This window comes from Anser anser (assembly GCF_964211835.1).
Source record: "Anser anser genome assembly, chromosome: Z".
Taxonomy (NCBI): Eukaryota; Metazoa; Chordata; class Aves; order Anseriformes; family Anatidae; genus Anser; species Anser anser.
The window spans coordinates 5,154,659-5,182,066 of NC_139723.1; the positions used below are offsets into that span (position 1 = coordinate 5,154,659).

General features: G+C 39.8%; 1 protein-coding gene and 1 long non-coding RNA gene across 3 annotated transcripts in view; both read right to left on the reverse strand.

The window, feature by feature from the left end:
- Nucleotides 1–26,232, reverse strand: part of TMEM161B (transmembrane protein 161B) — a 42,549-nt gene extending 16,317 nt beyond the window's left edge. The window contains exons 1-7 of one of the 2 annotated variants that reach the window (XM_083818203.1): nt 25,269–26,232; nt 16,699–16,802; nt 11,384–11,464; nt 7,206–7,303; nt 6,428–6,584; nt 1,845–1,996; nt 1,280–1,340 (exon numbers count right to left, since the gene is read on the reverse strand). In XM_083818203.1, coding sequence (XP_083674329.1) covers nt 1,280–1,340; nt 1,845–1,996; nt 6,428–6,584; nt 7,206–7,303; nt 11,384–11,464; nt 16,699–16,802; nt 25,269–25,271 — 656 coding nt within the window. In that variant the 5' untranslated portion in view covers nt 25,272–26,232. The remainder of the gene's footprint in view (nt 1–1,279; nt 1,341–1,844; nt 1,997–6,427; nt 6,585–7,205; nt 7,304–11,383; nt 11,465–16,698; nt 16,803–25,268) is intronic. The other variant, XM_083818202.1, reaches the window with a different exon arrangement.
- LOC310889941 lies at nt 16,803–24,341 on the reverse strand. Its single transcript, XR_014576925.1, has 2 exons — nt 21,098–24,341; nt 16,803–20,293 (listed from the first exon to the last, which is right to left on the reverse strand). It is a non-coding gene; the product is annotated as an uncharacterized lncRNA (long non-coding RNA).
- Nucleotides 26,233–27,408: the final 1,176 nt, after the last annotated feature.

Sequence of the window (27,408 nt, forward strand, 5' to 3'; positions counted from 1 at the left end):
TTAAAAAGCTCTGTCAAAATTATTGCTGCAGTTTTCCACAAATTTATAAAAAACATACATGTGTCCAATTAACGTGTCTCTTCCAAGTGACTAATGCTGTTTGTTTTAATGAATTATGCATTAAGTAGCAAGTACAGAAAAAAGTACCCAGGATGAAATGAATTATGGAATTAATAAACACTAGATTATACACAAAAAACAAGTGACATATAAATGGATTAAAGAGAAACAAAACCAATTCTAGTTATCCATGTGAGCTTTAGATTGGTAGTTAGCCTACATCACTTAAACTACCAAGAGACACCATCGTGAACTCAATCACTGCTGTAAACAGCCGAAGCACTGCAAAAAGTTTAAAAAATAAATGAACACTAACAGGAAAATTAATACAGAAGTTAGAAAACTTGCAGTAGCTTAGGAAAACCAGAGTGAAGAAAGGTTATGAAACACACAGGATTCAGTTAAGGGTTTTTCATTAGATTATTCGTATCTAGAAATGCTACCTTTTCTAAGTAGGCAAAATTTGAGACTTCTGTTCTTCAGAAATAAAGAAACCCCATAGTTCTGGCATGGTACTTGAGAACTTCCAAGCAAGAAATTCAAAGCTGAGCTCCCACAGTAGTGACATACCCCATAAACGCATGTTAGAGCTGTTGTGCAAGAACTGTGTTGTAGCAGAAGTCCATTTTACAATACACAAAAGCTGCCTGTAACAGCAACTGTCTATAGAAGCAACATCACAAGCAACAACACCTTTCTGTGACAGTCTAAACAAAACTTGGATATCCTATAGCAAGCAGATGTATTTGTGTAAGAGGAAAACACTATTATAACTTGAAAATGTGACTGAAAGACAAACTTTACTCCTAGTGCCAGCTTTACTGCAAGCTCCGTCTGAAGCTTTTGAACGCTTACTCTCTTGCATACCAGAGGAACAGCAAAAAGATGTTTATCTTCTGTTTTAACCAATCTTTGCAAAACTGAAGTACTGTCTAAGAGTTACCTTGAAAAAAATGTTTACAGTTTTGATTTTTTTTCCTTTCAAAGTATCAGTGTAGAAACTATGTCCAAACTAAAAAGAGAAAACAAAAATGCAACAAGATACTTATGAATACTAAGAAAGAACTTTCACTAATAATTTTCACCTCTTCACATTTTTAGAGGGACTGTAAGCATGTACCAGAGCAAAGCATGTGAGACAAATGCTTGCTAAGAAAATCCAAGTGGTTCAGCTATAAATGTAAATATAATGCAAATCAATGTATTTCCAAAAACTTACTGTGATTCCAAACCCTGCTTTTCAAGAAACTGCATAGCACTTTCCGAGAAATTTGAGAATCCTGCAGAGACACATACATTATATGTATTTTATAACAATACAGACACAGAATCCCTTGAAATAAAACGCTACATAACAGGACATCTTTTTAAAAGTACTCATATGCTATCATAATTCTTTCAGTCTTTGAAAACATCTTTTAATTCATGGTCATGAAATGTACAAATATCAAAATCAATTGATGAACTAAGTACTTTTTTTTTTCTCAGTAGATCTTCACTTTACTATGCAAGGCAAAACAGGTCAAAAATAAGGCAAAGATAAGGAAACAACCTTGCCTGGAAGGTGAATATAAACAAACAACCCATTAATATCACAATATTTAAAACAAAGCAGGAAAAACATACAGGATATCTTTAAGAGTACGTATTCCAAAGCAAGTGCATCACATATAGAGTTAATATTAACATAGGTGTTTCTCAAAAATTCCTAAGAGACTTGAAATCATTTTTCCAGTCATGCAATGAATAAGGCCGTTAAAAAAAACACTAAAGAAAGGAGTTACCTGATTCCAGCCCAAACTCTAGATAGTTTTCCGTCACAATCAAAATTGCCATTGCTTTCACAAAGAAGAAAAAGCCAAAGGTGACGCAGACTGATCTTTCACCTCCTTCTTCCACTTTGAAATAATGGGTGGTCAATGAAAACAGTACCTTACTACACAAGAAAAAGGTCAAGGAAAATTAAGTTTGTAAAATAACTACATTTAAGAATTTTAGAAACCAAAACATATTTAAGAAACCAATAATAAAACAATCGTTATCTTCAACGTAAAATATCAGCCCAAATGAAAAGTATTCCTAACTACATAATTCAAGATTTAATACATGTCAATTTCAAAAATCAAAATCTTACTTCTGAATGCAATAACTGTAATCGCACGGAAGTGAATAAATATGTTTTTAACCAGAGATGAGCCACAGATATTCTTCCAGGACACACAACTCTACAGTGTACATGAAAACAGCAAGGCACAGGATGCTCCAACAAGCACTTCTACCAATAATGGGATAAAATTTCTCTCATTTCTAAAAGGAGAGAATTTCTACTCACGAGAAGTATATGTTTGTCTTCTGCCTTACAAGAAATCATGACAAGTGCCACAGGACTGCTGCTTGTATTGTGAGACGACTTTTACTAAGCAGAAAAAATATGAAAAGATGACACTTGTGTTTCTCAACTTCCACATGCATGTGTGTGAGATTTCTCAACTATCAAACACAATAAAATAACAGCATATTTAGTACTATATACAAAAGAAAAAACTATGCCATTCTCATTTTGAAAAAAAAAATCTAGCAAGTCTGGTATGATATATTTAGTCTTTTCATGTAACCCCAGTGTCACAAATATTAACATATAAGCCACCTGCTCTGTTATCAAACTGTTTTTAGTGCTTATTGAGCTATGCATTTCTAAACATAATTAGCTCCAAAACAAAACAGAAGATAACTAAAATTTCTGTAGTGTATTGCCAACACTTATTACTACAAGCTAAAGCCCACTGTATTTTAATTTTTCTTCCCCCAAGTGACAGGTATTATCCAGTTCATGCTTAAATAAACTACTGAGACATCACTCCAGACATTACCTCCTTAGAAAAAAAAAAAAGGCAAAAAAGAGACTTTGATCTTTTCATATATTGTTTTTTTTTCCACTACACAATAACAATCATCTATATTTGCATTTCTTTAAATACCGGAAGTACTTTAAGATGTAGATTATGTGAAAATACATTTTAGAGTTATCTATTCAATAAAACATTTAAACAGTCGTTAGAATCTCAAAAAAATAGGTAATTATGCAATATTGCACTTCGTTAAACAGCACATATTTAGCATATATGCCGTTGTATTTCATTATTTCATTAATTATCTCAATATGCAATACTGCATATCTCAGCAGTATGAAATAATAAAATATAGCAATAAGCTCATATAAACAGTAAGTTGGCCTAAGCACAACATCTAACAACTCTTAAGTTCAGAGTAATTAACTTAAGCTCCCTTCAAACTTTACTGATATGGTATCTCATACCTAAGTCTAAAGGAAGACCTCATCCTAAAAAGAGATGCTTAACAGCTTACACAGACTGTTTTAGAAAGCTGTGTTTCTAACAGCGACCATTAAAAGAGCGTCAGGATGATTTTTAAATATAAGTTAGGCCAAGATAATTCACAACCTTGTAAACGTTTTTTCCAAAATGCAACTTTGATATATTTCACCAAAAATAATTCTTAAACCAAGTGCCTTTTTACAGGTAGGGATATCCAGAATAAATTGAAAATACACTTATTTCAAATCTCACAGTTATCCAAAGTACTTCATAAAGTTTGTGATAAAGAGTACTAACCTATAAACAGATTTTAAAACACCCTATTTCATGTTTTCAACTATGGGTTCTGCCTAAAGTAGCTAGAAGAAAGAAAAAAAAAAGCATCCTGATAGTAAATTCCAATTCTACTGCAGATTCAGTTCCCTGTACATAAAATTAAGGATTACGCAAATTAAGTGTGACTGAAACGCTCTGTTAGGCAACAGAGGTGATTATTCAGCTGTTTTAGGAACAGAGAAAATCAAAGAATTACAGAACAGAAATCTGAGTACTATTTATGACTTCCTTTCAGTGCTTCTCCTATGCTTCAGGACTTACTGAAACAATAATTCAGGAGAATACTGTGCTAAATTAAGAGATTCCTTCCCCCCCTCCAATTTCTTTATTTTGGTCTCAAAAGAAAACATGCTTGTAGAACTGAAGCATGTATTTTTTAGAAAAATAAATTTATCTTTTAAGTTGATAAAATTCTGGAATTTTCAAATGATACAGTCCACTGGTATTTATGCACATGGCTGTAGAGAAAAAGATCCATCTCCAGTTCCTAATAAAATTCATAAAATTGTTGGATTCACAGGAGAAAAAACAAACTTCTATATTATTTCTAACTGCATGTATACTGAAAAAAAAATTATAGTTTCCAGAGGTTATTTCAAGGTCTGATGACTGAGTTTCTCTATATAAACCTTGAGTCAAGTTAAAAAAAGGCTGTTGCTTTCCTTTGATACGGCCACTGATACATTTTCCAAAAGAAGCCAGTCAGGTTTCCTAATCTACAAATGAAATCGGGTTACTTAAATGTTTTAAGATGAAAGGCAGTTTTGCAGCTGGGAAGTATCTCATTTATCCTATACCATATAAATTCTCCTAAATACCTTGCCCTTTCAAGGGAAAGGGTTGAGTACAACACCTATTTAAAGTCTTACAACTGAATAATTTGACATTGTCAGTTGTTCTCAACAATGAATTTTAAATACTTGTACAAGTACAGCAATTTAAACATGGAATTATTAAGATGGACCATCTCTCAATCCTGTCTTACCCTACCCTCACCCACATTCTGTCACTAATGAAACATAAACCCAACACTCTGCAAGTAAGCTAAGAGTGCTTGTCTCTAGTATCTGAAGTCTTCCATTCGTTCATTAACCTCTTCCTCATTCTCAAAATGGGAGTCAAAGATGTTGGCTTTCATTAATTATTTCTTAAGCAGCATCTGCCTCTGTCTCCCTCTGTCTCTCTCCCCCTCTGACTGTCTGCTGAGACTAAACTGTAATTCCTGACTTCATCCAACCCAATAAAAAAGACTGCCTAATAACATAGCTAATGTGTCATTAAAAGTTGCACAAGAGCCAGCAGAGACCTTCTTGTCAGTACCCAGCAGATCAGAAAACCACTTTTTGTACCATGGGTCTTTCCACTAACAAATAAGAGTCAATGGAGAAATACTTGGTCTGGATGCAAGCTACTGACAAGTCACTTCTTTCCAGAATTTGTATCGACTCTGCCATCCAAGAAGTTCTTACTCATTACAAGGAACATTCTGCATACCATTAATACTTCAGGTTAGTCAGAAAAGGAATGTCTGCCCTTATTGTAAAGGCAGCATCTATTTTAACAAATATCAAAAAGAGAAAAGTATTAAGCATATCCACAACTGTCAGCCAGATATAACCAAGTCATATCTGAGAGTTATAACCAAGAGTTCAGGTTTTACATAAATAACACCACCAGCTACAGCTAACAGAAGAAAAAAAAAAAAAGAAACAACAAAGAAATCACTGTAAGGCTCTGTGTTGAAAAGACATTTCCACAGAAGGATCGATTTTGAATATTCAAGTGTTGTATCTAACTTGACACTTCAACCACTTGTCAGCTGCTGAGGGAACAAAGAAGTTGTACAAATTCATTTTCTAACTTGCCTCCCCATGACCTGCACTCCTCCAGGACCTTACTCAATTTCTTTGCTTCATCATCTCTCTCATCTTTAAAAGGCAACTTTCCTCTCCAAAGCCTGGCTTGTTCTGTGGAAAGCAGTTACTTATTGTGCAAGCATCCACATCTGATACTGCTTTATTCAGTAAAAGAAAATGCAACAGTTGCTTCTTTTATGGTTTGATATTGCCTGTTTCCTAAAATACTCTGCTTTTGTTTCCCTTATTTCCAGAAGCAAGTGTAGCTTTCCACAGATCACTGAAAACACAGTACCATCTCCGCTCCTACAGCTGCCTACACGTTGTATTTTCTATGGAATCTAAGAAATAAAAATCTAGAGTTATGCATTCATGCATGAAACTTTAAACTAAATGACTACATACATTATTTAGTTAAGGCAGTATCACACTAAACATACCAGAAAAGTGGGCAGTAAATCACACGCTTCTTCAAAAATTATAAATACTATTTGTACAGAAATGCATTGTAAGGCTGGGCAAAACAATATATTTGTTAACATGTCTTGGGTCTACAACAGCCACATACTGCATAAGAGTATGACTTTTATGTTAATGTACATGTATTTTTTCCATAAACAGTTTGGAATAAATGTTTACAAGCAGGTGGTACCACCACGTACAGAGAGCATGTACAGCATATACATTACCTAACAATAGCACTAGCTTATACAACGTTTTTTCCAAACAATAAATATTTATGTATTCTGCAAACCAATAGTTCAGAGCTTTCTATGAATTGCAAAACGATGTAAGCTATTTGGAACTGATAGAATGATTTAAGAAAACAGAAAAGGATACACTGCAAACGCCAAGACAAGCAGACACCACACTACACTGATATTCATTTCCTGTGAGGGCTTCACAATACTGTAATAGGCTTCAGTCACCACATACACAACTGTAGCTGCAACAGTAAAATCCACCAGCCACTGATACTCAGGGAAGTAATGCAATGCTGAAAAATACAAATTTGCAAATGTAATAAAAATGTGATATTTTTAATTTTAATTTTATTGACATAAACAGTGATGATTAAAGTTTGTTTTCAAGTAATTGAGGTCTAGACAGATCCACATTATCAAAGTTAAGAGCATCAACAACAACAGTCACGTTTTCCATTCAGCAATCTCTCCTCTTAACCTGAGCCTCTCTCTTTACCTCTCTTAATTGATACTGGGTTGCTATTCAGCTATTTCTAAGCCTACAAGATTTTTACAATTTTATCATCCCAGCCTTTATATATTAACCTCATCATTTCAAAGAGCATACCTAATTCAGATCTCAACATCATAATAGAAAATGGCTCTCCGCTTAATTTTAGTTAGAGTTGCTATGTAAGGGTTATGATTCTCATGTTCAAGATTAAATGTTCACTGGCAATTGCTTAATGTATATACACATACTTCTTCACTCTCTTTAAAAAAAAAAGAGTAAAACACTCACGGTTTGCTCAAGACACTTAATGCCATCATTTCAAACAAAAAACAGTAACTGAAACTTCCATGTACTTATTTTAAAAAAAAAAAAAAAGTTTTAAAAGAACTCTGCATTTCTGTCTGCATCTATTTGCTCTTACCTATAGTGTCCCTTTCAGTCACAGACTTTGTTTCCAGATGAAGATCAATGTCCTTTGGAATGGTTAGAGGTTTGTTTTCAATATGACCATTATATTTCCTACAACAATAAATAAATAGATAAATAAAATATACACAGATAACGCAGTATCGACTTTTTTTTTTTTACATAATGGCATTTCAAATTTAAGTCTGAAGACCAGTCTTCCTTTAAATGCAAACATTTTTATCTATCTGGCTAAAAGCATTAATTCAACTTCAAATATGAAAACATCTCGAGAAACAGCAACACATGTCAATAATTAATAGCTTTATCTCTCAAGGCTCTGACATACTACTGTCATATACTGTCTCACACACATGGGTCTCAGTGGCTTCTATATGAGGGGTCCTGAGTATGTAGTAGGACAAGACCTGGTGAGCGTCATTTACTCCAGACTAATTTTCTCTAAAGGAAGCTTTCGCTGTTCAGACTGTCAGGGAGCTATAGAGTGGTCTAAGAAGTTATGCCAGTCTCAACAGTTTTGTGATCTGAGTACATCTACAGAGCAGAATATATTTGTCCTGATAAACAAACACCCTGACGAAAACCAAAGCTAAATTAAAGACTCCACAGTTGAGGTCCAGCCCAGGTTCCTCTCCACACCAAAATAAATAAATAAAACAAATTTCCCAAATTAGTATTAGGCCCATTGGGGACTAATATAATATCAAGACTGTTGCCTAAACTGGACTAACCTAGATCCTTGAAAGATGTATCTTACCAGCCATCAAGCAAAGTGAACTATAAGACAGTTTTATAATCTAAAAGGTCATGTACAGAAATACTATAGGCTTACTTAGACATCATCATTCCCCTTTTCTAGTTCCACTGAATCAGCTTTCAAATATGGTATAAACAAAAATGTCGTATATAATATGATGTTTTGTTTCTCAAATTGCTAGTTAGAAGTAACAGTTTTAAAGAATCTTCCCTCCCCCCCCGCCCCAGACAACAGACAAATAAAAACCAAAAAAGATATTTAGAGCACCAAGTGCATTTTTATCTGGAGTTCTGAAACTATATTAACATCATAAGCTTTAAAATAAGCCATACCACTACACTTTAAATTGAGGATGCTTGTAAAAGAGCTTGAAAAAAGTTAAGTTACATAAAATGGGCTGAAAGATCATCACTAACCTAGGTAAAACTTACTTCATCACTATATATAAAAAAATCATTGAAGCAGATCAAAAAATATTTTCCCAGGTTCAAAAAAAAAAATCAAAACAACAACAAAAACCACAGAACTCAAAAAAAAAAAAAACAACAAAATGGCTAGAACAAAACAGCATTCTTTGAATGCTTTAGAACAGAATTTAGAATTCTTTAGAACAGCACCTCTGAAACCAGAAAAAGGAGAGGTGGATTTTCCATAGAAAGAAGAGCTACTAGGATAAGCAAGAAAAAGAAAAATCAATCAATTGTGAACATACTTTTAAAGAATAAGATCCTCTCGGCTATCGTGTGAGCTGAGAACACAAGCAGAAGGCATCAATAAATGCTATTTTTTCAGATGATACTGATATTACTATCACCCAAAGCACAAGAATTTTAATGGACAAACTGCAATATAAGGATGGAAATACAAAGCACTACTCAAAAATTTCCTGTACACAAGTCTAAACCAGAACTTGTAGCACTGCCCAGCTGCTTGAGTGCCCAAGCTTCTGCGTGCTTCCCTGCCCCCCGTTATACTCATGTTCTGCTGCGTGCCCCCAGGAGTACCATCATCATGATGAAGATGAGCATTTGGATAACTGAAGTCATTTCAGATCAACTAAATTCCTACACTTTAGTCATCCCAAGGGACCCATAATCTAAGAGACACATGACATACCCAGGATGTCTAACAGCTTTAATTCTAAGTAATTCATAGTAGCTATGGACCTTTTCATTAGCCTAACGATTTAATACAACACAAACAACTCTGAAACAAAAAATCCACCTAATGTTCATCTGCTATGATAACCTATAGCATAATATTCTGAAATGTAATACGCATTGAGTAAAACAGACTAGTAAAATACAAGTTCACACAACAGCTGTTCCCAAGGCTAATTTTCAAACAAGTTCCTTGGATCTCCTTTCGCCATTTTTTTCTTATTACTTCAAACTGAAAAATTATTGAAGGAGCAGGCACTACATTTCACAAGACTAAAAGCTTGATGAAAAATACTCTTTAATCTGAAGAGACGTGGAAAACAATCAAATAAATGTGTTGTTATTTCTCCTGCTCTGTTTCACATCCCCTTGGTTCAAAAGAGCACTGCATTCCAGTTGGTGCAACCTAAAGAAGTATATCCAAGCCAATTCAATAGGAATAGTTCCTACTTTAACAGTAGGTCAGTAGTTCTCCAACAGCAGCAGCTTCTTTAGAGGGAACAGAGGTATATCCATTGACTGAAAAGTAATGATATTTTTGTTTTACAAAGGCAAAGCAATACAAGCAGCATTCAAGCCTCTGTATTACTCTCCTGGTTCCTCTGAGGTTTCCCATCCACCTGTTAATAATGTTTACCTTAACACAAGCAACTACCTATTTATTACAAATGTATTTTCTTGATTACATATTAATGTAGTAAGATAATTATGTCAATCATAATAACTGACACCAACAAGATTTGACTGCCTAGACACAACAGTATAACATCACATTTGAAACATTATATGCAACAGCTTAGTAGTAGAAAAAAGACTTAACGTATGTATAGGTGGCTTATGATACAGGTTCCTATTATGTCTCACAGTAAATTTTCCAAAGATTATGAAGTTTAAGCTTACATGAACTTGTCATGCTTTCACTCAGCAGAGCATGCAATTGCTCTGTTGAAAGTGAGAACACACACACATGCTTTGCATGGAAGAAGACTGGCAACACTGAGGAAAGACATTAGCAAAGTAAAATCGTTTTGTAATGTGATTTTTGTTTAAGGCTCCTCTTTGTGGACTTAAAAATGTAATTAGGAAGTATCACTGACTAAATGGACAATTATAGATTTTATTCACAATTCTATTCACTTTTTTTTTTTTTGCTTCAATTTGTTAACGGAAAGTTGATAGATAAAGTGAGGTTTTAAATTAAAGTTACTTAACACTAAGGTGACAACTTAGTTCTTTACCTCAAAACACAGCAAATAAAATTCCTAGCTATGTAACTTAAAAACTTTGAAATTGAAAAAAATTGCACAATTAATAGATTATAGGTGAACTTTGTGGATTATCACAGGTGTTAGGAATAGTAAGAGAGCAAATCATATTGGAATAAAAGACAAAGGACTACAGAAAACCTCCCCGATTACCAAAAAGAAAGACAGAATGTTTTTGTATTTTGTTGTTTGGTTTAAACATAGCCAATTCAGAAATTCTGCACCACAGCAAGCTCTAACACACCTAGCTCCACCTCCTCCAACTGCTCTTGCTGCTGTTGTACTTTTGGTGAAGGTGTTCCAGATCCCCAAGACTGAACAGGAGAAACCTGTTTCCAGCGGAATTTGAAGGACAGCTTAAAAAAGCCAAGCTCTTTTAGCCTCCTCTTGTAGACAGGCTGTTTCCTGGATGATCCCCGCCACCCTGCAGTTCACCTGTTGAAGTCTGAATTCAGTTTTTTTGAACATGAGTGATTAGAACTGTTCACAGTAATCCCGGTCAAGTTCTATAAAAGTGCCCTGTGCAAGAGGATTACTATTTCCCTCTCTCTTCTACTAGAAATACCTCGCCTAATACATCCTAGGAGCGCATTTACCTCTTTCATAGCTAAGAGCAGTGGTTCAGTATAATCCTGCGTTCAACTAGTACACTCAAATCTTTTTTCTTTTGCTCCAGAATGAAGAGCTCCAATCCTACAGAAGATTTGCTTTCCTCAGTCTCCATGAAATGAATAGATTCATTAACAAAGTCCTTAGCAATTTCACGAGCCACTTTTAAGGACTGAGATTTATCTAATCCTGCACAATTTGGACATGTTCAACTCTCTCTAAACTGAAAAAACAATTCAGTACAGAGCTGTGGAAATGTAAGCATTGTAGTTATATGCAACACGAAGTTTTAGAGCCACAAAGACATAAGATTGACAGCAAAGTTGTTTTATGGATGATATTAAAAAATGGGGGGGGGAGGAAGGGAATGATGAATATTTACCTATCTTTTTTGCTCTTCCCTCTTTGTTTCCCTGCAAGAATCCGTAGCTCTTCTTCAGTAGGATGTTGATACCATCGTAAACTAATAAAAAAGAAAATCTCATGTAAAACAGTGTCAGCATCAGCAACTTAGTGATTTAGAAAAAAAAACAAACAACTATGCATCAACACAGATCTATATGCATATTGAAAAAACAGTCATTTGCAATACCTAAGCAAAATACCCTTTTAAGCGTCAGCACTGTCTGAACCAAACAGCCACAGCTAAACTTTGGCACTCTTCAGGATGAGTCACTAATTACATAACATTAGAAAGCTTTACCATTATCCTTCACAGCATGCCCTTCATTTCTCAAAGTAAATAACTATTATCAGTCTTTCTTCTTACACAGACCAGATCGTAACATCTGTATTTCTGTCCTAAACAACACCCCCCCTCTCTGATAACTTCAATCTAACTAGAAAAAGGAAGAAATGAACACCGTGGCTTACAAAAGCACAGATACTTATAAATTAAAAGTATATAACTGCAGCCTAGAAAGATATTTGCATGTTCTATTATTTCATTTATGGATTTCACACTTAAGTGCTACTTAAAAAAACAAAAATCACTAATTTTCATGTAGTTGAGCTGTAAGATTCTCCCCTTTCACGAGTCAATGCGTTATCCACTTATTTAAAAGGCAAGTGGTGGCAAGGGAGTTCTGAAGCGGGAAAAGAGAAATGGTTCAGTCTCAAAGATTTATCCTTCTTTCTACGCAAGAACCACAGTAGCTGAAATAAGGTCTTTCCCACATGGCAAAAGTGGGCTGCCCTTCACATTTAGGAAGACTGTCACTCTGATTTCCATGTGAAATGCTAAGGTAGAGGAGCCCAACTACAAACAGCAACAGACTTGGAAAATTTATTCAAATATATGTGGAAGTCCTTTTCTGGAGAAAGCCACTATTTTGTGTTACAGGTTAACACAGGGTAATAATCAGAAACAGCCATAACCATCATTATTACTCTGGTTAAAAAAATCTCATCGAGTAGGACCACTCAAATCTACATCAGTGAATCTGAGATTATTATAGCCAAAATTCTTTACCTGTTTAGTATACTAACACAAATCAAGGATACTTAAACAACAACTTGGCCTTAATTACACTACAAAATTGTGTTGCAAGTGATTCATAATTACAACTAACAGGATACAAGAGGGTTCTTTTACTAAATAAATCTTACAGCCTTCAATTTAAAATGTTAAAACCAAAAGATTTCAAACATTTTCATAAAGGTAGAGCTGAAAAAATATTTAGTTTGTATTTGCTTTAGCTTATGCATGTTTAAAGCTGAGACTACCCTGTAGCTTTGATAGATTCAAATTAATCTCAATAGCAAGACCAGCACAGATATGCCCTAGTTAATTTGAATACTGTCATTAATAAATGCAGAACAGTACACCATTTTTCTCCTGTCTTCCTACAGTGGCTTGGAAATAGAAGGACAGAAGAGGTTGAGCAACCTAAAAGCAACATTTTGGTAGAGACAGTTTTACTAGTTAAAAATGCAAAGGCCTATGCAGATACTTGGGCCGCAAATTCATTTAGTTAATATATGTGAATATTCATATTCTGTTGAAGCTCTGAAAGCAGCATCATTTGAAAAAAGTTTGCATTCCTTTTCAAATATAAGTAAATTGTTTTTCAACAGTCAATACTTGTTCACTCTGCAACTGAATAGATTACCTTGTACCCACCCTAAGAACTCTTAGATTTTGAAATGCCTTTCTTTCTTTTAATGGACTTTGAATGCACACATGCAGGCACCTTGAAACCAACTTTTCTTTGACAACTTAGAGATGCTGGCTTTACTGGTAACGTGTTTATCCTCCCTCCCCTTTGGTGAGAGCTCTCTCTTGTAGGTATTTCTGATGACATCACTTAGAAAAGCCTCCCACCTCTTTGGAAAAAAAACATTTAGGCCAAATAACTTAAACCACAGATTAGCTGAAATATATTGACAAGAGGAAGGAGGAAAAGGTGGTAACATTTCCTAGGAAAGCTGGACTGCAGCGTGTGTGGTGTACATATACATGTGTATAGCACTCTCCACTGCCCCACTAACACAGGTCTGTCAAAGAAAACACTTGTTTGCAAATGTACAACGCTAAGGAAAATATGTTAACATAAACTTGTCAGCTAAAATAAGAAAATAACCATTTTTCTTTCTGACAGATTCAGATTCCTGTTTCAGCAAAGCTTATGGCTTGTTTTCATTTCTGGAAAACAGACGTATTTCTGTCTCTTCACATAGCTCTTGTATTCCGAGGGTTATTCACAATGACTGAAACTACAATGCACTAAAATAGTTACCAGATAAATAGAGCACTGAAAAGCAACAATGAGATTTGCAAGGTTACTAGCATGAAAAGCAATAACAATACTCCCATTGACTTCAGTGGGAGCACAAGTACAAAAAACTTGCTTTATGTACTTATCAATCTGTAGGTGTGCAAAGATAAAGAGAAAAGGATGACAAAACATATTTGAACAGCAAACCTTTCCCTTTCACTGGCACAAGGTATGCCTTAGAACAAGGATCCAGAAACTGAAAATTCCAGAACAATGAAGAACAAGGGCTTAATATTGAACAAGTCTTTAAAAAAAAAAGACAAATACTTAAACTCTGACATCAAAATTTAAACAAATGTTTTAAATATTACATAAAAGTAGAAAATATTGTTTGAATTATCATTGATAAAAACACTAGAGTAGTACCACACCATAAAAAACAAAGGTTGCAGTTTCACATTTACTAAAAACTTTCAAGAGTTCACTTACAATGTAATACTTCAACAATGAAACTTATAACTCATAACAATTAAGAATCATAGGATCATAGAATATCCTGAGTTGGAAGGGACCCTTAAGGATCATCAAGTCCAACTCTTGATACCGCACAGGTCTACCCAAAAGTTCAGACCATGTGACTAAGTGCACAGTCCAATCTCTTCTTAAATTCAGACAGGCTCGGTGCAGTGACCACTTCCCTGGGGAGCCTGTTCCAGTGTGCCACCACCCTCTCTGTGAAGAACCCCCTCCTGATGTCAAGCCTAAATTTCCCCTGCCTCAGCTTAACCCCGTTCCCGCGGGTCCTGTCACTGGTGTTAATGGAAAAAAGGTCTCCTGCCTCTCGACACCCCCTTACAAGGAAGTTGTAGACTGTGATGAGGTCTCCCCTCAGCCTCCTCTTCTCCAGGCTGAACAGGCCCAGTGACCTCAGCCGTTCCTCGTACGTCTTCCCCTCCAGGCCTTTCACCATCTTCGTAGCCCTCCTCTGTACACTCTCCAACAGTTTCATGTCCTTTTTATACTGTGGTGCCCAGACCTGCACACAGTACTCGAGGTGAGGCCGCACCAGCGCAGAGTAGAGCGGGACAATCACCTCCCTTGACCTACTAGCGATGCCGTGCTTGATGCACCCCAGGACACGGTTGGCCCTCCTGGCCGCCAGGGCACACTGCTGGCTCATATTCAACTTGCTGTCTACCACGACCCCCAGATCCCTCTCTGCGGGGCTGCTCTCCAGCATCTCATCGCCCAGTCTGTACGTGCAGCCAGGGTTTCCCCGTCCCAGGTGCAGGACCCGGCACTTGCTCTTATTGAACTTCATGTGGTTGGTGATCGCCCAGCTCTCCAACCTATCCAGATCCCTCTGCAAGGCCTTTCCACCCTCATTCGAGTCCACAACTCCTCCAAGTTTGGTGTCATCAGCAAACTTGCTCAAAATACCTTCTATTCCTACATTCAGATCGTTTATAAAAATATTGAAAAGTACCGGCCCTAAAATGGAGCCTTGAGGGACCCCACTGACCGCCCGCCAGCCTGACGCAGCCCCATTTACCGTAACCCTTTGGGCCCTGCCCGTTAGCCAATTGCTCACCCATCGTATGATGTTTTTATTTAGCTGTATGGTGGACATTTTGTCCAGTAGGATCCTATGGGAAACCGTGTCAAAAGCCTTGCTGAAGTCCAAAAAAATCACATCAGCTGGTTTCCCTTGGTCCATCATACGGGTGATCTTTTCATAAAAGGAAATCAGGTTAGTTAGGCAGGACCTGCCCTTCACAAACCCATGCTGGCTGGGACCAATGACTGCTTTGTCCCCCAGGTGAGCCTCAATAAGTTCGAGAACCATCTTCTCCATGATTTTACCAGGCACTGACGTGAGACTGACAGGCCTGTAATTGCTAGGGTCTTCTTTCTGACCCTTCTTGTAAATCGGCACAACATTTGCCAGCTTCCAGTCTACCGGGACCTCTCCAAATTCCCAGGATCGTTGAAAAATAATTGAGAGAGGTTCCGCGAAGAGTATGATTCCTCTTTGTATCATCTGCCTGCCAACAAATCTGTTTTCCATTCCAACTAACAAGTAATACTTAAATCACATTTAAACAAGAGTCATTTTTCATTGGCCATTATTTGAGTGTTGAAAAGAGAAAAATTAAAAAGAAAAAAACACTGCTAATTCCAAGATGCAGAGGTAAAAAGGTAGTGGAAAATTGCACAAGACCAGTTAAGAATCCTGTGGAGCACATTATTATTCAAGGATATTCCTTCAGAACTCAAAGAGCAGAGATTTTGTGTTCTCAAAATTTTAACAATTATGAAAGACAGCATACTAACTTCTAATCATACAAAGTGTTCTTCTTCCCAGAAGAAAAAAAACCACTTTTTTTTTCATTTTTATTTTTTAATATTTAAGATACTGATTTATATTCAAAACAGCAGCTGCTTTTAGTTATTATGGATACAAACACACAGGGAATGCTCCCCTTGCAACTCATTATATCTGTTTGATCTATTGTTATGAAAGTACTATACTGAAATTTATACTAATCCTGTCGTATGAAGTATTAAAAAAACAGGATTCTTAATAAATGCCTACACACTCTCTATATCAGCAGGTGCATTGTTAAGAATATATTCTTTAGAGCTTTGTATTTAGTTTAGCTTTTCAATATTAAAGCATGCAGCTTTTGTCTTTAATAATGTAGAAGCTGGACAACAGCTAACTTTATGGCTGATACAATTAATAGCACAAACAAGGCTGTCCATTTCCAGCAGCACTGCTGTTATACCTTGAACCTGTAAGTCAGGTGTCACAGTGCTGTGTAAATAAAGTTCAAGAACAGTGGATTGCTTTCTTGGAAAGTAATTAAACTAGATTGGTATGTTCTACTGTTTCTACTCTGATGCATAATACCATATTCATATTCATACCATATTCACAAGCAGTGTAGAAACCGTGTGTGTTTTTTTTTTATCTTACCTGCCACTGCAGAGAAGCCAACGAGCAAGAGAATAATGAGGTATGATCTTCTGTATGACACTAGCCATTACCATGGTCACCACCAACTGTACACCTATCACACCCTGTAGAGGAATAAGTTAAACAACAAGTCAGTACGCGTTTTTAAAAAGTGCTGATGAACCTTTTTGTTTGTTTTTACATATTGAAAGCACCTTCATATCACAGGGGTAACATTTTTCATTTCTTTTTAAACTAGATAGGAGAAAAATGTATATGCTGTATCAGTTTTCAATAAATCACCTGGACCTTGCCATCATCAGTTACGTGTTATCACCTAAAAGAAGAGGTTTGGTGGATCACAAGGCTAGCAGCATCAGCAACTCTCTGACAGATGATGCTGCCTACACCTGAGCGCCTCTGCTCAACAGGTTGTGAAGCTGCATCTTGACATGGCACTCCACGGTACGCCACACCTCGATGTCATACCACCGACTATGACTATAATCTTGCTCTTTGTGGTCATTTCAGTTCTGGCATGATTTAAGAGTTGACACCAAACAAACCCACTGGAGTTAGGAATTTACAACATCTATGTCTCAAAATGTCAATCTTCTATTAGTACAGAGCATTTGCTCCTTACTGAAATAAAGGAGCATACGGTGAAGGGAGGGGAGGGTGCACAGGAATGCACATGAATAACTTCACTTTATCACCCAAATCTTGATCAAGATTTGGCACTTGAGCAGGGCCGGCAGTACTCTCACCCCTTGTCATTCAGCAAGCTTTAATTCTGACTGTTAGCTCTTGCTTGTTTGTTGTTGCTTTATTAAGCAACGTTAAACTTCTCAAGCTAAATAACAACGAATGCAACGTTGCATTACATTACTTTAATCCTGCACATGAAATTCTATCAATTAATACCATGTTAAAAACATGAAGTATGTACATTTTATTTTCTCGTACTTCCAAGACTTTCAAACTTAACATATAACAAGCAATAGAAGAAGAAAAACTATCCAACCGATATGAGGAAAGTTCACCAAAACATGGCACTGAAAAGACACAAAGGATCAGCCAAATAAGATATTCTCACTCTTTCAAACTATTTTCGGGAATGCTTTCTTGTGAAATGGAGTATATGTACATTTTCAATTAGCACACAAAATACTACATTTAAGAAGTGGTATGTACATGTTTATCTTTACATTCATTCTCAGACATCACGTTTTGGATATTGCTAGTTACTAACAATGCCTTGAAGAGAAAATATTTCTGTCTGCAGTCGTACAAGTTGGGAATTACACTTCAGTAGCTCTGTATTGACGTAATGTGTAATAGAAGATCAAGAGGTAAAAATATTTCTATATACAGAAGCAGTATGCCATTAACCAGTGGCAGAGAAGTCATAGATGGGCTCACTTTTTTTTTCTTCTTTTAATGTTCAAATGGAATATTCTGTATTGTGCACATTGCCTCTTGTCCTTTCACTGGGCACCACTCTTAAAAAGCCTGGCTCCATCTTGCTAATTCCCCACCCCAGCTCCCATCAGGTATTTATACCCCAGGACAAAATCCCTCCCGAGCTTTCACCAGGCTGAACGGTCCCAGCTCTTTTAATATTATATATAAAACCCCTTTTGATATTTCAGAGTCTCCTTGTTGCAGCCTCATTTGAAAGAGTAGGATTGAGTGGTAGTCCTCACAACGCTTGGTAGCCTCTTCATGATATCACAAATGTGAGCCCACAGCAGGCAGCAAACCTCGCTAGAGATTGTCCAGACAGCAAATGGGCGCATCAGAGCCTCTGAGCAAGTAATCTCCAGTTATGAAAACCCTTTGCATTTTTTTGGTGATACTGGTCCTAATACAGGTGGTTGGTTGGACCTACTTTGTAGATGACCTGACCCCAATTCCACCTCCTGCATACTTCCCATGTTTGAGTTTTGCAATGAGCTGTATGTTCACCCACATGTATCATGTCCTGCATATCATCATCTATTGTTCTTGAGCTTGAAAGAGGTGATCCCTGAAAGTCAACCAGCTTTCACAGACACCTCTTCTCTCCAAGACCATGCTCCACAGGATTCTTCCAGCTGAGGCCTGAACAAGCCAGAGTCTGCTGTCCTGAACACTAGTTGTGAACCTGCTATTTGCCTTGTTTCCTTCTCCCAGGATCCTCAAGTCTACCATTTGATGGTTACTGCAACAAAGGCTGCACCGGCGTTCACATCACTGACCAGTTCCTTCCTTGTTTGCAAGTCTGAGGTCCAACAGAGCACCCTTCCTCATCACCTTCTCAGTCACCTGTGTTAGGAAATTGCCATCAACGCACAGCAAACACCTCCTGGATTGTTTGTACCCTCCTGTGCTCTTCAGCAGATGTTGGTGTGGTTGAAGTACCCTGTGAGAACCAGTGCCAGTCACACGAGGATTCTTCCAGCTGTCTGAAGACGGGCTTATCTTCTACACGTTTGTGAATAAGACGTTTGTGTATAGCAGACACTGACATCACGCACATTGCTCAGCCCTAATACAACTCACCCATAAGCTCTCAGACAGTTCACTCCTCATCCCCTGGTACACCTCCATGCATCCCTGCTGCTCTCAAGCAGTGAGTCTCCCTCACATCCCAATGAAATCACAGCCACACCAACCCCTCATGTCCCCTTTGTTCCCCATGCTGCAGGTGTTACCGTACAGTCGCATTAGAAATGCACCAATTGTACTAATTGCCCAGAAGAGGTATGACAGCTTCTCCCCCTTAATGCTGACCTCGTTATTTGTGTACAGGCATTCCCTTATTTATGTTTATACATCAGCGGGCCCCATTCTGCCCGGATCAGTTGTTTTCAAAGACTTTCAGACCACCACTTTCTCCTCTTGATTTGTGAGTCACCACCTCTTTCCTCCGTCACTGCTCATCTAAAGCTCTCCTCACCCGGTTCGCCATCCTGTTAGCAGAGATGTTTTTACCCCCACTTGATCAGGTGGATGCTGTCCCCTCCTCACGGTCTTCAATCTTCAGACAGGAGTCATAAAAGTCTTCAGCATGGTCATGAAAGTCAGGTCCCTGCCACAGACACCTGCTACATAACTAGCGGTTAACATAATTTTTGTTTAAATAAAGCACAAATTGTGTTGTCAATTCTACTTTTATGAAAATCATAGATCAGTTGTTATAGGCAACGTCCAGTATCATCTTTAATGAAACAGGACTGAAGAAGATCAAGATAGCATGAACTACCTTTTTCCATTTGCAATCACTTAGAATAAACTCTATCAAACATTTCATAATGAGGTTTCAAGTACCACTTAGAAGTATTTCCTACTTTGCTGTAACTTGAAATAAGATGTTTGGGTTTCTTCAGCTATCAAAAGTTCCTTCAGTACTCAAGCCTCTCTTGCATCCTTGAAATTTCAACTGCTCCTTTACATTACTCTCAACAACTCTCTGACGTACTTCAGAAGACCTTACTTTTGCTTATGATCCAGCTTAGTCCTGAAATCTGTATGTATTTTTTTAAACTTTGCATTTTTATTACGGATTCTTGGCGTCTTGAAGTCACGCAACTAAAATAACTCAAAACCATTCCCTACCCAAGGGGATGTATACCTAAAATGAAAGGAAATGTTATTAAAACAATCTGTCCGCATAATATAATTGATATGTTTTAATTACTATATTGCTCGTCAACTATATACCCTTTTTACAAAAACCTGTTTACCAAACCATACTTGTTTACAATACAAGTATGTTTACATACTTGTCTGAACTTGTCTACAAAACCATACATTCGAAAACCAAGTGTTTATTCTGACCATCTTAGGATAAGCCTAACCATTTCTCACATTCAAATAATGGGACAGGAACACCACTGTCCCTCGACCTAGCTTGTTTGCTGAAGTCTTCAACTAAAGACAACTAAGAGGAGAGAAAATGATGCAAAGCAAGGCAGTTGTTAAAAAAAAAAAAAAAAAAAAAAAAACACCACGACAACGTAGGAGGTCCACTAGCTGAGCTAAAATGTTTGCAATTCAACAGACTATTTAGAAGTGCCCCTACAGAAACCCATTTCTTTACTCGAGTGAAGGATGCAAGTCGTAACTGATCCCATTAGGATCATTCTGTCTTAAGCAACTGAATCCTCCACACATCCCCCCCGCTCCCTTCAGCAGGAATTCACCATGCTCACTCCCATAAAGGTTGCTCCTGTGTTCCTTAAAAACAGAAACACCTACAAAAATATTTCAGCTTGCAACTGGAAACAACCTAGCAGGTTTTTAGGAATGAAAAAAAAACAAAACACATAAGAGCAGCAACAATACTGCTAATTTCGATTTTAAGTTAGACTTTGAGATAGGTATTGCCTTCTGGTATCTTTCTACATTTCAAGCAATTAATAATGGATATACTCACTCGTGCAATCAGTGCATTTTTCTCTTGATTTCTGGATGTTTGTAATCAGCCAAAACCAGTAGGTTACCAGAGAGAAGCTGTCACATGAAATTAAAAAAACGTGAGTGGGCACTATGCCCACTCAAAATAACACATGTGCAAAGCACAACTTTGTGCCAACTCTTCTACCTGCACATACTTACAAACTACTTATTTACACGTGTACTAGTACTCTCTAGAAAAACCCACACCATCCCAAACCATCTCAAAATTGCAACATGAGGTCACAGCACTTTCTCCTCACAGACAACCACAAAATAGAGAGTTCATTCCAATTTGGGCCCTGTCTAGAAAAAATCTCACACATGCTTTTAAGTCTTCTTATTACCACTAATATCAGTTTAAATACACAGCCGCTCATTTCAGGAATATAAATGCAGATTAGGTATTGGTGGGAACCAATACCTTATTCTCTGTTGACACACTTTAAATTAGAGGAAACAGAATTTAGCATTATGCCAGAAATCCACAACTTAAAAAAAAAAAGAAATCTACCAATACTTAACAGAATATGACAGATATTTGAAGGAGATGCTGTTCAAGGACAAAGCAATTTTACAAGAAAAAGTCTTTCATAAGAGGCATCTTAGAGATGAGGAACTGTTGCACAGATTAAGTAAATTGTACAAACTTACAGAACAGTTTGTGGAAAATGGAAGAACTTGAGCTCATCTCCTACGCCTGCAGCATCCTCTGATTCCACATAGATCCATGTCCCTGCCATGATTCAGCTCTGCAGCTTGGAATTTGAAAGCCAAATTCAAGACACTGGAGATATAAATCAGTATCTTGCTGATCAGAGAAGCGTTTCTGTCAATGTGAACAGGGCTGAGAAGCACTCAGCCCAAAGGAACGACCGTCCAGTTTCTCTGCAAAATAGAGGCTGGCAAGCAACCCCGGGGTCAAAGATGAGACTAAAACAGAACAATCAGGGACTACAACATTTAATAAATTTTACAGTTGCTGAAATTCTGTTTCAGAGGAAGATCTTTGGTCAGAGGCGTTTTAAAAGTCTCAAGCACTGAATTCCAGGACCTTGAAAGAAGTATGGAATTATTTCTTTTGCTTGTGCAACATAGCACACATTTTACAAGACGTTTTTAACAAAACGTAACAGAGAATGCCAAAGTGGTCTACAAGAGAGCTGTTAGCAGTTACATTAGAAGGTAAAATAGCCAGGCTCTTACAGCCTTCAAAAATGATGATAAGCCCAAAAGGCAATATGGCAAGTTTGAATAAAGTATAACCTAGACTTTGGCCTTCACAGTCTATACCTCTAACACCATGTAAGTGGAGATGTTGTTGGTGATAACTAGGAGAACAAAAAGTAAGAAAAAGTAATTATGATAACGTTACAATACTCTTATCTACAAGAGATGTGTACTTATAATACAACTACGGCTCTCTCGTAATAGTACCAAAAGAAAAAAAACAAACATTTATAAAAGTAGTACTTCTAAAGGACGTTTTTCTATTCATCATGAACTTATTTACAGAACATGCAAAACAAAGATAACCGAGGTTTATGCCAAGGCATGGCTTCAGCCTCATTTTGACCTTGCCCAAGGTTATTCTTGTAGCACCATGTCAGGGTTTTACCTCATCTTCTGCCCTCCAAGGTTTTGTCTCACCACATACCAGGATATTACTAATCCAGCACCCAGCTTTACTCAGGACTTTAAAACTACTTGTCTGCAACAACATCCAACTCCAGCCCTGCACAGGGCCTTGGGTCTGAAGCTAAGAGCTGCACACAGCATGGGGACTGCTCAGAACGGCGTACCAGCAACACCACTGCACGCCCGAGAGCGCGGCCAGGAGCATCCAATCCACAGCTTCACGAACACAGTGTCGACACTTACTTTTTGAAGTGCACATCTTGCACAAGCAAGATTTTTACACGAGTGCACTGGAGTATCCTACAGATGTTAATGCAGGGCATAGCAAACTCTCCCCATGGCAGCACACAAACGTACTTGAAAATTCATGACCTTTTTGGCAAGATGTGGAAAAGCATTTATACTATTAGCAACCCGCAAGATTTCTAGGATATAGCCAATACTCCTCTCTTACACAATTCCAAAAGCGTGATGGTATTTGTGGCGCCTTAGAGCTGAATACAATATATTTGAAATGCCATTTAATCAATGGCACATTGTGGCTTTTACTATTAAATCAGACTTTTCCACAGGCAGAGTTTTCTTTCTATGTACACATACATGCTCAAGCTGAAGCTTGTATAAGCAGAACAGTGCTTTGCAGAAATGCAAATGCAATTCAAGATTGCTTGTTAAGTATCATAAAATATTATACGGGATGGTCAAAGAAAACTGAGCTCACTGTGCAAAGTCTTAAAATGTACGCTTCCTATGAAAAAGAGTACTTTAACAAAATGCCTGTAAGCCAGACTGATATTTTATACAGGTGGCAATCTGAGACAGTGAATATCTTACCATCTGTAAATATCAAAAGCCCATAAAGCTGATTTTAGGAAAGACATCTACATTGAGACATCTCCTTAAAATTTGGATTTTTTCTTTGTTTTATGACCAAAATTTCCTGAATTTGTATTTTCCTACTCCTTCTGCTGTTTGCAACATAGCAGAAAGGAACAGAATATCAATCAGTGTGAAACAAGACGTGAGGAATTCCGGACTACCACCAAACCACTCACCTCCACGGGTCTTTCCCACCCAAGAGGTCAATTCTGCCTCGACCAGTGTCCTTCCCCACGTTCAAAGGAGAGTCACAAACTGGCAGATGGAAGCAGTCAGCAGCAGCACGACTGCCTTTGCATCAGGATGTATTTTCCCACCAACCGATTCTGTTTTGTTCTTAGTGGAACAAGAAGCACGAGTACTCTCTAAGCATCGTGATTACAGAACCAGCAAACATCAGGCAAGTCAAGTTATTGCTGTAGAAATCTCACAACCAGAACCAAGGCACTTTTAAAGTCATAAAATTATCATTATTACTGCAGCAACTGATAAAGAACATCCCTTAGGCAGAACTGAAACTTGATCTACTACAATGGAAAAAAAAAATCCAAGGTTAGATCTTATTGCAACTAACAGATTTTTAAAATCTAGTTTACCCATATTTTCCTAATCAAAAAACAAGCTGGATACTCTGAAAACCTCTCATCAAAACATTTGTTTTTTTTACATTGAAAGCTTTGCCATTACAAGGATCTTTCCAAGAACAAAAAGTTGAGCTCTCATGCTGAGCTCTCATGCTGAGTGCTCTCATGCTGAGCACTCCAAACACCACGACCTCACGGTATTAAATGTTTATGTGAATTTTATATTTAAATGTTAAATGTAAACATCTTAAATGTTTGTGCAGAACTGAAAGTTGTGAGCCTGCGTAACAGGCATTACAGCTGCAAAGGTGAGTGCGGGTGGCCACAACTCAGAGCAGTGTTTTCCAGTCGTTTTAGTGACTTAACTTGCACGCCCACTGATGCAAAAGCAACCGTTGCACAGTTCATTCCACCACTGACTTGGTGCTGGAGAATGCAGCTTACAGACAGCCTACACGCGGACTATGAAAAAATGTCTTTTCACGTATGCCACGGAACCACGGGCAAGGACCGTTTGTCCTCACTGCCAGCAACTAGCAAAGAAAACTGGAACTGACTTCTCAAGACCATCAGAAAACAGAAAAAAGCACCCCATTTATTAAAATAAGGGCCTGCACTGAAAGGAAAAGGGAGATTTGTTTAGAGTTTTCCCAAATTATCTTGGAATGCAGTGATAGATGGGTGGAATACTGCAAATTACAGGAATTATTTCGATGCCTTGATATTCAGTATTCTAATCTCCGCAGGAAAGAAATGAAAAGGAAGGGAAAAAAGATGTAGGGAGGTGAAGAGCTACCCTTCCTTTCACATAATGTACATGATCAAGAAACATATGTAAGTATTATTAATTAAATATCTCAATATTAGCAGAGCTGAATAGGTTTTTTTTTTTTTTTTAAACTTGGGTAGATTTTACCCCGTATCCACCTACAGACCCGCACACAGCGCTCAAGGTCTCCGCACAGCCTCCCGAGGGCGCGCAGAGCCCTCGGGACCGCGCTAATTAATTAATTAACCAATTAACTACCCCCCCCCCCCCCGGCCGCTCACCATGCTGCTCCCGCCCGCCGCCGCCGCCGCCGCTCCAGCCGCCCGGCCCGGCCCCGCTCGCAGCGCATAAATCCGCCCCGCTCCTGTCGGCCCCGCTCCGCCCGGCCCCGCTCGGCTCCCGTGGGCCCGGCGCGGCCCGGCCCGGCCCCGCTCCGCCCCGCCAGGCCCCGCGCCGGCTGCCGACCGCCGAGGTCACCGCAGGACCCCTCCGCAGCCAGGACCCCGCCCCGTTCAGGGCTGCCCGCCGCGATGCCTGAGCAGAAAGGGATGTGGAGACGGCAGGCGGCGCCGATCCGAGCGCTCCGCGCGTCGCCCCGTTGGATGTTTGGGGAGGGGGTGCGAGGCGAGCCGCTCGGCGGTGCGCGGAGCGGGCACCGAGCCGGACGCGCGGCCCGACAGGCGCAAAAGGGCAGCCGGAGCGGTGTGAGGGGAGCAGGGCGGTGCGGAGGGGGCCGGTGCGGCGCCTTGACGCATGCGTACTACTCACCGCCCGGCGCGGCGCACAGACGCGCATGCGCCGAGCGCCGGTGGCCTTGAAGGCACACGCGCCCCCTCTGCGCACGGCCCCTAACGGCCGCTGGCGGCGCTGTGAGGCGGCCGCTGCGACCCGTAACGTGTCTGAGGGACAGCGGGAGGCTGGGGGCTGATGACGGCTATGATACACCCACTGAGTACCATGCTCTTTGGCCCGAGTGTCGCTGAGGTTGTTTGAGATACTCAGTTCTTTTTCTGAGGTGCCATGTTGCCGTAGGACTTGTTTTTCAAAGCCCACGATTGTGTTCCTGGCAGTGGCATGGGACAAAGGATATGTTTCCGGCCATCCCAAGGTTGCTTCTACCATTGCAAGTATGAGGCGCTTTCCGTCGTGGGTGTGAGGGACAGTGGGGGCCAGCAGGGCACGGGGACGGCACCAGGAAAAGGGAGGGAAGGCAGCAGCGTGTACGGGGCTGTGGCAGCTCTGGTTTGAATCACACCGAGACTTTTTCTGTGGTATATTCAATTTATTTTATTGTTCTTTATTTCATCTCCCGCAGGAGCCCTGCTAGAAGCGCCGAGGGGGCGGCCTCTTGCAGGGCTGGGGAGAGTCTTGGGCACTGCTCGCCCGGGTGCGCTTCCTAGGGCGCCGGGACCCCCGAGTCGAGCGGTGAGGAGTGGAGGGTCTGCGCCTGCAGGCCCGGGCAGAGGGACCTGCTGCTGCCTCCTGCCCCAGCTCTTCACGGGGCTCTTCCTGCTCCCTGGGGCTGTCTGCAGCTGGGACTTCGCCAGGACCCCCACGCTGGAGCATGCTGGATGTGCCGGGGATCTCGTCCCTGTCAGGGTCTGCAGAGCTGCTGGAGGGCGCAGGGCTGGTACTGAAGGCTCCCTGCGCTGGAGCAGCGTGCCCAGAAGCAGCTGCAGGTCTGGCCTCCTGCGCCCTGGCAGGGCGGCTGCTCTCGAGGCCCAGCAGCCTCCGTGCGTCCTCGCCGCAGAGAGCGACGATGGTGCCGACGAGCCCGTCGATGAGCGGCACGGTGAGGGGCCCCAAGGCGGGCTGTGTGTGCTGAATGATGGCGTCCCTGTCCAGCCCCATCACACACAGGGAGTGCAGGAGGAAGCTCTCTGCAGCTCTCGCCTGCCACCAGCGTGTCCCATAGATGGCTGAGAGCTCGCGGCGCAGCCAGGGCAGCACAGGGTCGAGGATGTCCCTGCGCTCCCTGAACAGCACGGCCCAGTCCTCGGGCAGGAGGCCGCCCACAGCAGCGCGGGGATCGGGCTCCGCATCCCTCTCCTCGGCTGGCACAGAGGACGGAGCCGGCGCTGCAGGGCTGTGAGGGGCGGTGGCGCTGCCTGCCTGGAAGCCAACAGGTACGGGCACTGCGGGAGGGGAGACGATGCATTCTAGGTAGTCTTCGTCTCCCCGCACGGAAACCTTGATGGTCCTCATGCCCGTCCTGCAGAGTGGGCAGCTGGCCTTCAGCTTTGCCCAGCGCTGGATGCAGCCCAGGCAGAACCGGTGGTTACATGGTGTCGTGTAGGCCACGTCCTTTCGCCCCTCCCGGCAGACGGGACACGTCCACGCCTCCTCTGTGGCCATGGTCTTCAGGCTGGGCTGGGGAGAGCTGATGGTGACGAGCTGCTCCCCTGCACCAACACTGCAGAA